Below are 13774 nucleotides of genomic sequence, written 5' to 3'. Positions count from 1 at the left end.
GAAGTCTGATGAAGAAAACTGCACATATTTTTGTCATCAGTGAGATCTGCCTTCAAAACCTTTCTCCAGTTAGTTACCAGTAATATCAGATTAACCTCTCTAAACCCATTTCTTCATCTGTAAAATGGGCCCAAAACTCATTAAAATTTAAATAAGCACTGTTTGTAAAAACAGAATTTTCAATAGAATTTCCTTTCCTCCTTAGTAATTTCTATACCACTCCTCCACCCTCCATTAATTTTAATCATACATAGTAATAGTTTATACATACCTCTGTTAGTCCTTACCTCAACTGATTGCTACTACATATGAGAAACACATGGGACATGCTTTAATTTTGTTCCTCCAAAACTAGCATGATGCTTAAACTCTGTCTACTGAAAACCCATTGAAAACCCATCAGGGCCCAGATTCATACTAACTTCTTCAGGACAGATTTTTGTTTTTTTACTCTCAAGTACTGATTCCACTAGAGCAATGGCTCTCAAACTTTAAAGAAGATAAGAGGGTTGCCTGGGTGGCTCAGTGGATTAAGCATCTAACTTCAGCTCAGGTCATGATCTCGGAGTCCTGGGATGGAGCCCCGTGATGGCAGGCTACCTATTCAGCGAGGAGTCTGCTTCTCCCTCTGCCCCTTCCCCTGGCTGGTGTTCTTGCTGTCGCTCTCTCTCTCAAATAAATAAGTAAAATCTTTTAGAAAATAAACAAATAAATAAAAATAAAGACGGTAGGAATTACTAGGGAGCTTGTTTAAAATACAAATTCCACCTCACACCAACAATTTCATAATTGATAACAGGCAAGGATTTTCAATGGCTAATGCTAGTAGGTAAAAGGTTGCTAGGAAACAGAACACTGACACCTTGCCAAACTATTACCCCACGAATTACTGATTGCAAAGGGGAAAATGTACCTTTATACAGAAAAATCTGGCAGTCAGGATCTTAACCAGAAGATAAAACTTAGCATCACTAATAGTGCAACAAACCAGGAACATGTGCCTACTGATATAATGCAAATAAGAAGTAGGAAGCAGTATTTGGGGTGAAAATATGTAGCCTGAATAAAACCAAGCACCTAGACGCACCTTCAAGTTTACCCAGACAACAAGTAAGTCAGACGACACTTGGAAAAAACAATTAAGCAATCCAAAATACAGAACATACGAGAACTGGCCTAGACTCTGCAAAAGTCAATGTCATGAGGGGGAAAAAAAAAATTAAGAGAATTGTTCTAGAGTCACAGAAACAAAAGCAATGTGTGAATTTTTTTTTTTTTAAGATTTTATTTATTTGCGAGAGAGAGAATGAGAGACAGAGAGCATGAGAGGGAGGAGGGCCAGAGGGAGAAGCAGACTCCCTGCTGAGCAGGGAGCCTGACGTGGGACTCGATCCCGGGACTCCGGGATCATGACCTGAGCCGAAGGCAGTTGCTTAACCAACTGAGCCACCCAGGCGCCCCGCAATGTGTGAATTTTTATTAAATCCCTGTTTGGAGGGGAGAAAACCTATAAAAGAAATTGTTTTGGGGACAAATAGGCAAATGTGAATATGAAGCAGCTATTACATGATTTTGTAACATTATGGAATAATTACTGAATTATTGTTAATTTTCTTAGATGGCATAATGGTATTACAGCTATGTAAAATTATAGTAATTATTTAGTATTTGAAGTATAGAGAGGTGCAATCTCATAATATGTTACATACACAAACACACGCTGACAAAGATATCTATGTTAGTTACTGAAACCAGGTAGATGGTAACAGGTGTTCAATATATTATCCTTTCTATTTCTCTGTATGCTTAAAAGTTTCCATAATGAAGACAAGAAAAAATACACATTCCCCGGCCCAACTCCCTAAGACTCTAATTCCTTAAGCATGTAGTGTAGTAAGCCCACAAATCTGCATTTTAACTAGCCATGGGCCTATCCTAAAATACAAGATGTTCTCTGACCACTCTAAGAAACACAGCTGAAGAACAAAGTAGAGTGTGTCTGCTGTCTGGAAGGGCTTGGGTTAATTCCCTGCCAGCTCTATTTTATTGGCAGGCTTCCCAAGCCATGGATTTGGTATCTTCCTCACCTTTGCCATCTTTCTTCATGTGCCCAGTATATTTAGGATGGACTGAGAAGGGGGCATAATGGTTGAAAGAGAAAGTTTCTATTTCATGTACCTATGATTCCTTGAGAGCATCTCCCCAAGGTAAACAATAATAATCAACTCTACTTCCCTCCCAAGAGTGCTGTAAAAAAAAACTTGCTTATCTTTCTGTGAACTGAATATTCAAATTTCTTCCTAGAAGTGGGTAATGAGCATATAGTCCATGCTCTATAAATTAATAACCAAAATAAAACAGAAATGGCATCCTCACAATTAAAAAAAAAAAAAAAAAAACGGGCGCCTGGGTGGCTCAGTTGGTGAAGCAACTGCCTTCTGCTCAGGTCATGATCCTGCAGTCCCAGGATCGAGTCCCGCATCAGGCTCCCTCCTCGGCGGGGAGTCTGCTTCTCCCATGACCCTCCTCTCTCTCATGTTCTCTGTCTCTCATTCTCTCTCTCGCAAATAAATAAAATCTTAAAAAAAAAAAAAACCCAAAATATTGCACTCAAAAGTTTTGATTACAACAAACTAAAAAGCTTTTGTATAAAGAGGACTACATCAAACTAAAAGGCTTTTACACAGCAATGGAAACCACCAACAAAATGAAAAGGCAACGAGAGAAGATAGTCACAAATGATATAGTCAATAAGGGGCTAACATCTAAAATATATAAAGAACTCCTACAACTTAATATTAAAAAAGATAAATAAACAAACACTTCAATTAAAAAATAGAGGCCCTGAATAGACATTTTTCCAAAGACACACAGATGGCCAACAGGCACAGGAAAAGATGAGCAATTTCACTAATCATCAGGGAAATGCAAATTAAAACCACAATGAGGTATCACCTCACGCCTGTTAGAATGGTTATTATCAAAAAGACAAGAAAAAACAAGTGTTGGTGAGGATGTGGAGAAAAGGGAACCCTCATGCACTGTTGGTAGGAATGTAAATTGGTGCAGCCACTGTGGAAAACAGTACAGAGGTTCCCCAAAGAATTAAGAACAAAAAAATAAAAATAAAAACAACTATCATGTAATCCAGCACTTCTAGTTCTAGGTATGCATCCAAAGAAAACAAAAACACTACGAAACAAAAACATCTTGAAAAGACATATACATCCCTATGTTCATTAGAGGATTATTTACAATAGCCAAGTATCCATCAATAGATGAATGGATAGACAAGATGTGGTGTATTACCCAGCCATAAAAAATGAAATCTTGCCATTTGTGACAACATGGATGGACCTTAAGGTATTATGCTAAGGAAGTAAGTCAATGATTTCACTTATATATGTGGAATCTAAAAAACAAAACAGAAAAAGGCTCAGATACAGAGAACAGAGATGGATAATATAGGTGAAGGGGATTAAGAGCACAATCTTCCCGTTATAAATACATGTGACACAGAAATGTAATGTACAGCAGAGATATCAAATTATTCTGTTGTATACCTGAAATTAATGAAACACTGTATGTCAATTATTCTTTGATTAAAAAGTTATTTTAAAAACTGGTATCTCAAAATAAAAGTGATATATAAGAAACTTTGTTAGCAATATGTAAAATACCTTAGGATATAATGGTTTGTTTTAAGATGTGTTAAAATAATGTAATATACCAAGATCTACCCACATTAGACATAAAGAAAAATCTAAAGTTGAATCTTAACTAGAAATGTATCAATGTCATTGTAACAATATTCAGTGAGACCTCCAAGCAAAACCCAAAATACATCTGGGGGGTGCCTGGGTGGCTCAGTCGGTTAAGCGACTGCCTTCGGCTCAGGTCATGATCCCAGGGTCCTGGGATTGAGCCCCGCATCGGGCTCCCTGCTCAGCGGGAAGCCTGCTTCTCCCTCTCCCAGTCACCCTGCTTGTATTCCCTCTCTCGCTGTCTCTCTCTCTCTGTCAATTAAATAAATAAATAAAAATCTGAAAGAAAAGAAAGAAAGAAAGAAAGAAAGAAAGAAAGAAAGAAAGAAAAGAAAGAAAGAAAGAAAGAAAGAAAGAAAGAAAGAAAGAAAGAAAGAAAGAAAGAAAGAAAGAAAGAAAGAAAGAAATACATCTGGAACCAAAAAAGTACCTATACCTTAATCTAAGAAAAACAAAAACAAAATTCCATTAGAATTATTTCCTGAAACAGCTCACAACTGACATGGAAGCTATCATTAAAAAAAAAAATTTTTACAAACACTAGTTTTTCGAAGTTAGAGAATACATACCAAATAATAAATTGCAGATGGTGATCTTGAGGCTCCTCCCCAGTAAAGAAATTAATCTTAGTAAGCAATTCAAAATACCTCCAAAATATATAACTTAGAGATATGCATTGCTTTAGCTTAATCTAACAGTAAAAAATTTAAAACAGATGATTACAAAGAATGGACATTTTAAAAAGACTAATTTTAGCTGAAATTGTAAATTCACAAAATCAGCAACTAAACCAGCACAACACATTTCTCAGAAAGTCTAAACTTCGATAAATTTTAACATTAACTACAGAAAGATATAAAATGCCTCTACAGGTAGCAAAGTTATTGAAAATAATGAGAATGTGTTTAGTACATCAAAATAACACCTGGTAAAATTTCAAAACAGTTCCTGGGAAATCTATATATTTTTAAATATTTTATTTGTTCTAACTAAAGCATGAATTTTTTTCTTTACAACTTCAGAGTGCTAATATCTATAGCATAATAAACTTTTCAAAATTGAAGGGACCTTAAAAATCACTACCTTCAACTCCTCATTTGATAAATATGAGAAAATTAAGGCCGAAGATTTTTTTTGTAACTTGCAGAATGATAAACTATGATTTCTTAACTCCAGTGTTCCCTTTATACCATGCTATGGATGTCTTGTCCTTTAAAAAAAAAAAATCTCCAATAACAATAGTGGGTTGTCTTTAACCAAATGTCAAAAGTCACTGAACTTTTTAAAATGAGGCTATATGTTCATGACTTTTTTTAAATTTTAACTTTTCGAGACAAATAAGAAATCCAGAATTCTAACTAGAAGAAAATAGGTAAACAGAATTCTAACTAGAAGAAATAGGTAAATAGAACATCATGGGGAGTAAGTGTTAGCCATAAACTTGTTGCAGAGAACACTGTAAAGCAACCAGCTCAGGGTGAAAATGGCAACGACATGTAAGACACAGTTTGCAATAGTCCAGAATTTATCAGTTACATAAGCCTACCTTTAGATAAAGTTTGCAAAATCAAAGCAAATAATGTTAAAAGACAGAAATGAACTGCTTGTAACTTCTGACATGTGCCTACCAGATTTCCAGAATGCTAGACTTCTGTCATACAGAGTCTGATGCTTTGTTTCTGGATCATTCTGGAAATCCTATCCTTCATCACTAGTTGTAATGTTACTCAAAGCATGCCATTTTTTTCATCACCTTCCCTTGAAAAGTCACCATAAATGTCAAGTATTACTTTTTCTAATCTGTCAAAAATGAGAAATACTCTTCAGAGATGGCTCTCTTCATAGTCATTCTCCTTCAGGAAGTGGTTCTTTATCTAAATATACAACTCCTCCCCTCATCATGTATTTCTATGATTTTTCAGGTGGTGGGAAGGGGTAAGGAGGACTAGATGAGACAACTTTACGCTGTTATAGCTGTCCTTTTTTTTTTCTTTGATGGAATCAAAGGGGCTTGCCCACTGCAAAATTATAAAATTATTATCCTACGTTTTCCTTTAGGTTTAATATCTTCTGTTTACATCTTTAATTCTTTTAGAAGTGTTGTTTATATAACGTAGAGATCAATTCTTCCCCCATGTTGGTAGTCGTTTGCCCCAGTATCATTTGTTAAATAACCCCTTTTCCATTAGATTAGAAATGCTTTATTATCTATCTGCTTAATTCCCACAAACCTGTTTATTTACTTTAGTCTTTATTCTGCTTCACTATCTATGTGCCTAATTCCTCTGCCAGCCACACATTGTTCTAATTATTGACCCTTTTTGACACATCCCTTTTCTGATTTTTTCTGGTAAGTCTCAACATTTTGCAACAAGATTTTTTTTTTTTTTTAAGATTTTTATTTATGTGCGAGAGAGAGAATGAGAGACAGCATGAGAGGGAGGAGGGTCAGAGGGAGAAGCAGACTCCCTGCTGAGCAGGGAGCCTGATGTGGGACTCGATCCCGGGACTCCAGGATCATGACCTGAGCCGAAGGCAGTCGCTTAACCAACTGAGCCACCCAGGCACCCCAACAAGATTTTTTTGATTACACAAAAACATTTACCTTTCTCAGATCAATTTTTCTTAAGTTTACCCTCAAAAAAATCCCCTGAGTTTCTTTTGAAACAATGCCATTAAACTTATAGATAAAATTAAAAAAAAAGTTATTTTTAAAATACTGAGATGCCATCTAGTAATAAGCAGATATATAAAGCCACCTACCTACACACACACACACACGCACACAAATACATGTATACAATCTTCATCTCACTGTGACTGGTACTCTGGCACCATACGAATGAAATTTCCTTACTTCTAAGATAACATTTCCATTCCTAAATCACAAAATCTTAGAGCTAGAAGAACATTATAGATCACTTAGTCCAACACCTCTTGTAAGCCCAGTTATGTTTACCTCAAGCCTACCTGAGAATCATTTCAAAATTAAAATTAATATACCTTTTACATGCAACATAATCATAAAGTACTACTTGGATCACACACAAGTAAAGAAGTGCGCTACATTTACTGAAGACTGCTTTCAATTTAGGAATCCTTTTAGAGTAAGATCCATACTCAGCTCAAGAAAAAAAACAAAAGTATCACAAGTACATACACTTGCAACAGCTCCAAATACTGTTTCAGACACTCATGTTTCCAAGGTAAGTCTTTTTTGTTACAGTGTGTCCAGGAACCAACCTTAATAGTACATCATTCCATTCCCAATTGTTCAATCATAAGAACACAAATCCAACAACAATCTCCAAATGGTATGAACTGAAACAATTCTGAAAGTGTTTCTCAAGCCTGGCTGCCCATGTAATTACCTGTGGAGCTTCTAAAAATAAGCTTGCGTGGGTCCCACCCTGGGACCTTCAGTATGTTCTTTTTCTTCTTGAAAGCTATAGTAGGTCTATTCTCAGCCAAAGTTAAGAACCACTATCCCAAAAGATTCAGCCCTTAATATGTCTAGTATTCCTATATATGGGGGGGGGGGGGTGAAGAAGGAGTAATGATAAAGCATCTTCACCAGCCTAGCAACATTTGCTGATTCACAGAGCTCTGTCTCTACATTATGCCAGTCTTAAAGCAAAAAAATGGGGGGGGGGGGGGCTGGTGGCACAGTCATTTAACCATCTGACTCTTGGTTTTGGCTCAAGTCATGATCTCAGGGGTGAGATCGGGCCCTGTGTAGGGCTTCATGCTCAGTGAGTTTACTAAAGTTTCTCTTTCCCTCTCCCTCTGCCCCTCTTGGTGCTCCCTCCCCTCCCATCCCCCCCCCCAAACAAATAAATAAATAAATCTTGAAGAAAATAAAAAATTGGGGAAAACAAAGTTTGTGACTGTTCATAGATTTGATGGGGCCATTAGGATATGTGAAACGCCTTTTGCTTTCTTCTCCCTTGAAGGCAACCCTCCACCCCACATCTCCCAAGAGAAAGGGCGGCTGATGTTCACTTTAAAAACAGCTGATACTATTAAGATTTTACATAAATTCCTCTTTTACTTTGTGAAATAGAAGGGTGTAAACACACTCATAAAAATAAATAAGAGAGATTAATGATCTGGCTGGGAGATCATGACATGAGATGAAATTTCAGTCAAAGAACTGTTGTTTCACGACTGCAGAGAAGTGCCAACACACTCACCACCCTCTGAAGGTAGCACAGAAGCAAAGAAAGGCCAATACACTGAAAGAAAAAACTTAACAGTGCAAATATGCAAACGAAATCAAACTGTTTTCTAAGGTCTAACCCTCCAAGAAAATGATCACACTTTCTAATAACAACACTTTCACTAAACTGAAGCCCAGTGTGACTCATATTCCTGTTACGAGTGACTCATATACCTTCTATCCCTGGGAAAAGCACCTGAAAAATAGAGCATATAAAGCTACACCGTAAGCTACAGCTAAGTAATTAGTGAGGGTAAAGCATGCATTAAATAGACCTTAATCACACACTAATACTGTGCAAAAGGAGGGTCATGAAACCAAATCATCCTACAGACAACTATTCTTCCATGCTCCAATTCTGGCCTAGCCAAAAATATTTTCTTATATTCTGTAAACTCATTTGGTGAAACAGCTATCAAACATGCTCCATCTTGACAGGTAAGGCATCACACAGAGAAGTTTACCACCTTGCTATCAAGGAAAACTAAATTCTCTTTTTTTTTTTTAAAGATTTTATTTATTTATTTGAGACAGAGAGAACGAGAGACAGAGAGCATGAGAGGGAGGAGGGTCAGAGGGAGAAGCAGACTCCCTGCTGAGCAGGGAGCCCGATGTGGGACTCAATCCCGGGACTCCGGGATCATGACCTGAGCCGAAGGCAGTCGCTTAACCAACTGAGCCACCCAGGCGCCAAAACTAAATTCTCTTAAATGAGCACTGAGACTTGTCCAAGCAAGAGTCAGAAAATTTACGTTTAAAAAAAAAAGGGGAGGGGGCATGTGAAGAGACAGTATTGTGGTTTAGTGGAATCAGTTTTAACAAAATACAACTTTCCCAGTATCTTTTCTTAGAAATGTGGCCCAAATCAGTGATATAATTCCTAGGCCTTAACCTTTCTTTCACATGACCACATGAAACAGCAAAATTTAAGTAGCAAATATAATTAAGGGAACAACTGTAACCCCAAAAAATCTGCAGTAAAAACCGAGATGATGTACAGTTATACACACTGATAAATAAGTTTGCCAAGAAATTCAAACAAAAACAAAGATAAAAATCTTTCTCTAAAGCACTTCATATGAATGATCTGCATGTAAGCCACATGCCTAGCAAGTAGTAAAGAGCAGACCCTGCTCCTGGAATATTTCAAGCAAAACCAGCTTTCTGAAAAAAATTGAAATAAATAATTCCTTCTTTAGCAAGTATTTCTGTTGAAGTATAGCTATGTTGGAATAACTTAACTGAATTCACATACCTTTGAATACTTTATACTTTCAAAACTTTATGAAATATTTAGACATATATTCTAATCTTGAAAAAAAATTTAAACATAGTAAAATCACAGGCATCTTTTTAAAATACATTTGTATGCCACCACAAATCTTGAAAGTTCAATGAATATCTGGGAAAGAAATACACTACCCTATTTTAAACAACTATAAAACCTAAATTTACACTTAAAATGTACTTTTCAGCTTGTTCCAAAATCTGGACTTCTTACTTTGCCCAAATACAATTGAGGTCAGCGGGGGGGAATTGTTCTGCCTACAAAATTTGTGAAACTGAACTCCATTTCATTATGTCCAAAAAGCTTACTGCTAATAAATATCTAGGATGGAAGACATTAGAAACAATTCTCTCAGGAACTTTAACCTGACACCAAGATTCTGACTGCCTACACTTAGGAGTCGGAAGACAGGCAGAGATAGACTTTAGCTTGTTTAGAAGAAATGTAGTTACTAAATATATGCTGTTAAATTTTACTAGTATTTCAAAATCTTTCTCTTCCCCATTCTTCTTGTCCCTCTCCCCCTTCATTCTTTTTGCATCTTATCAACCTGCAAGAAATCAAAAAAAGTATCCCCAGTATCAAACACACTACCTTTGATTCAATATGGATTTGGGTGTTAAGGGATGTTTTTAGATTTAAGATTTCAAATTCAACACATGTTTCAAAATTTTACTTGACCCCAAGCTACACTCACAATTACCAAAAGTTAACCAATCTTTTTTTTTCCTATTTTATCCCCCTACCCCCTTGTTATAAACTTATCAGCAGGAAACCAACTATTTGCAGACAAATACAGCTGGGCGGGGGGGGGGGGGGGGGGGGGGGGGGGGGGGGGGGGGGAAGCTGCTTGGTTCAATCTAGGAAGACCAATAAACAAGCCTGGGAGTACCAGGAAAATCAGGAACCACTCACTCATTCCTCCACCCTTAATTTGCATATAAATTCTATAGGACAAAGTTCTTGCATTCACTCTCATGATTTGACTTAATTCAACCCCCTGCTTTCTGAAACGTTTTTATTTAAAACTGTGAAGAGAGATCTGGACAAACAATTCAAAAAGTAATCAACTTTTACCTCAGTTAACCTAAGTACATCTCGGTTAACTGAAATACAGAGAACTAAAATCTCCTATACCAGGTGCAGAACTCTGGGCAGTCTAGGCAAAATGTCTTCTCACAGAAGCAATGTACCTGAAGAGCTCTGTGTAATTTATCTTCAGTTCAGATTTGTTTCTCTTGCAATGTTTACCTACAAACTCAGTTTCCAGAATACACTCAAGCTGATTTAAGTTGGAGGGCACAGATTTACCAAGATTTTAACGGGATCACTTCCTTAGTTTAGCCAGTTAAGGTTAGTAGCCAAAAGAACATATGCAAGTGGTTTTTGAGGGACCCACCAGGCACAGGGGAAATTTACAAAAGAGAAAAGGGCCGCAGGGCCAAGCTTGGGCTTGTGTAAACATAAATCACCTACGCACTGGCCTGGCTACCGAAAACAATGTTCCTCCGGAATAGGTGTCCAGGTGGCTAATTGACTTTCTGGAGATGAGAGTTAAAAACAAACCCTTACGCCCACCAGACACTACACAATTTTACCTGTCACCAAGAAAAGGGCACGTCTAATCCAACAAAAAAAAAAAAAGAAAAAAAAAAGTCGTTTTCCCTTCAAGGAGGGCAGCGGTTTGGAGTCATTTGCAGGGGATGGGATTGCAGGGGGGGGGGGCGTGGAATAAAGGAGCGCTAAAAGGAGAGGCAGGGCCCCAACACAGGCCACTGCGGAGAGAAGACGGGGGAAGAGGGGAAGATGTCTCACCGGGGGACAAAACCGAGTGCAAAACCGGCTGGAAGAAGGAAGGTTCCCCCCAGGAGACGAGCTGGGGTGTAGATAAAAAGCGCTAACGGCTGGTTACCTTGGGATACAGGGGAAAGGGACAACGGGAATACAAAGGTCTACAGAGATGTGAGGAAAGGAAAGGATGAGGCAGGGTCTCGGGTAAGTGCGAACCAGGGAACAAGACAGACAAACAGCGGGACTGGGGCCTCCCAGGGCCAAAAGGCGTGGCCAGGAATCCAGATCAAAACGATGGTCTTTTTGAGACGCCAGGGGAAGTGCGCGGCAAACCCCTCCTTCAAGACCCCGGGCCAGACCCGTCCGAGGAGCCCAACTGCGAGGCACCTCGAGGCCGAAACGCGCTCGGAGGGCTCTGGCCTCGCCCGCGGGGCCCTCCGCAGGGCCGGCTGCCCAGGCCCCCGCCCCCACCCCCACCCCCGCAGTGCTCTTACCTCCACACCTGCCCCATCTGCAGCAGGTGGATGACCGACTGCCAGATCCACACGGAGAGGCGGCACAGGCGCTGCGCCCCCGGCGTGGCCGTGCCCCCCACGCCCGGGCCGCCGCGGGCCGCGCCGTGACCGTAGCCGGCCCCCATCATGGGGGGGCCCCGGCTGCTGAGCCCCTCCACGGCGCCCAGCCCGCCGCCCGTGTAGTCCTGCACGAACCAGCGGAAGCTCAGGCTCTGCACCAGCAGCGACGGCACCAGCACGAAGAAGAGGGTCAGCCCGAAGAAGACGTAGTCCCCCTTGCGGTAGTAGTCGAGGGCCAGCCACAGGTCGGTGCCCACGTCCCCGAAGAAGACCAGCAGCGCCAGCACGATCCACAGGCAGTCGAGCCACGGCCGCTCCACCTGCGGCGGCGACGGTTCCGGCCGAGTGGCAGGCGTCGGGTGGTCGTGGTCTGCGCCGGCGGCCGCGGGCGGCTGCAGCGGCTGGTCCCCCCCGTCGGCGGCGGCGGCGGCGGCGCTGCGGCGCGGCTTCCTGCCCAGGAGGGAGCGCAGGCAGGCGGAGCGGCAGCCCCAGTAGCACGAGGAGGTGTTGCAGCAGTGGCAGATGTGCAGCGAGCTGCTCTCGCCGGGCTCGCTGCCGTCGCCGCCGCCGCCGCAGCCGCCTCCCCCGGGCTCCCCGTCCTCCTCGCCGCCGCTGCCCACCGCCTCGTCCAGGTTGTGCAGCTGGGCGAAGCCCACCCCCACGCCACCGCCATCGGATTTCGCCGCCATCTTGACTCTCTTCCCAGCTCCGGAGGTTGGGGGGGGAGGGACGGGTGGGGGGGGGAAGAAGGCAGGGAACGGGGAGGGGGGGAAACGAATGGAGAGGAAGGGGGGCGGGGAGGAAGCGGGGGAGCAAACGAACGAGGGGGGAGTGGGCCAGGGAACCCCCTCCGCTTCCGGGTAGTTGGCGTCACTTCCGGGCGAGCCCCCCAATCGCACGGCGCCCGCAGCTCCCCAGCCCTACCCTCCCGGCCAAGATGGCCGCCCTCCTGTGCCTCAGCTGCTGGGCGGGGGACCGGGGGGTTCTCCCCGCCAGGGCTCCCCTTCCCCTCTTCCGTTGACCCCGAAACCCATCAGGTTGACCCCTCGGCGTTTCTGAATCCCGCTGGGCCGAGTGATGCGGTCCAAAGTGATCCCTGGAGGGGGCAGTGCCAGACGTTTTGGGGTCCCCTTCCTCAGCGTCGCAGCTCACAGCTTTGCTCCTGGAGAAACGCCCCCTAACACGCTCCCGGCTGCTGGCGGAGGGGCGGGACATCTGAGGGAAGGGGCGGAGCTAGTGCAAAGCAGGTGATTACGTGTCACTTCCGGGAGATAGGATGACCTCATTGAGTAGTTAGGCACCCCCCCCAACATCAAAATGGCTGTGTCTCACCTCTTTGGTTGTTTGAGGGTTTTTTTTTCCCTTTCAAAATTCTCTTACTCTTTTCTTATTTGGGGGGGTCTTGAGAAATTACATAAGTCAGTTTAGATTCCCACATACAACTTACTGATTCTCACTTGTATTTGGACACCTTCCCTCCTCTGTTGACCCCCTGATTTTCTTGTCACTGACGACTTTACCATCTTTAGTAATAAAGTTTCCATCATTCCCTTAAGAAAACTCCAAAGTCCAGTTGAAAGTCAGCCTATGCGTCTTGAACGTCGGAGCGAAGATTGAATTGGCATTAGTGACCTTGAATATTTTCTTCATCACTGGAATGTATTTCTACCAACTTTTTAAGTACATGATTTTAAAATTATGTGACCTTAATTTGTAAAATTCAGAACTAGCCAGGGTTTAAGCTATATCAATTACTTGTTCAAGTTATTTGAATGTGTGAAGCCTGCCTTTTAGAATTTTTTTGGTGCTAAAACTGTATCAGTAAACATGGCTTTAAATGAGTGAAAATGTTATCAATGTGCGATATCATTAAAACAGGTGCAAGGTACACTACTTAATCTTAACAAATTACAAAAGCGAAGCACCACTGAGTGGATTTAAATTACAATGATCTTCTAGTGAAAATATATTTGAAGCCAGACAAAGCAAACTACATGGTTACAGTTGTCACTGATCAAGTGAAAGAAACATATTGAAGTAAAAAAAAAAGAAAAAAAAATGTTTTAAACCCTGAATTCTCTCCTTAACCTCACCAGATTGTCATACTCATTTTTTCTGATTCTGTCTACTCTCTTCA

General features: G+C 41.4%; 1 protein-coding gene across 2 annotated transcripts in view; it reads right to left on the bottom strand.

The window, feature by feature from the left end:
• The window catches only part of XKR6 (XK related 6), a 319338-nt gene extending 306525 nt beyond the window's left edge, over window positions 1–12813 (bottom strand). For both annotated transcript variants that reach the window (XM_054508679.2, XM_054508680.2), the window contains exon 1: window positions 11557–12813. In XM_054508679.2, coding sequence (XP_054364654.1) covers window positions 11557–12326 — 770 coding nt within the window. In that variant the 5' untranslated portion in view covers window positions 12327–12813. The remainder of the gene's footprint in view (window positions 1–11556) is intronic.
• Window positions 12814–13774: the final 961 nt, after the last annotated feature.

This window comes from Mirounga angustirostris, unplaced genomic scaffold (genome assembly GCF_029215605.1).
Source record: "Mirounga angustirostris isolate CCGP_5_RB_7025 unplaced genomic scaffold, mMirAng1.0.hap1 SCAF_2, whole genome shotgun sequence".
NCBI classification, from domain to species: Eukaryota; Metazoa; Chordata; class Mammalia; order Carnivora; family Phocidae; genus Mirounga; species Mirounga angustirostris.
The sequence above is the reverse complement of the archived record's forward strand: the minus strand, read 5'-3'. Positions and strand labels throughout refer to the sequence as shown.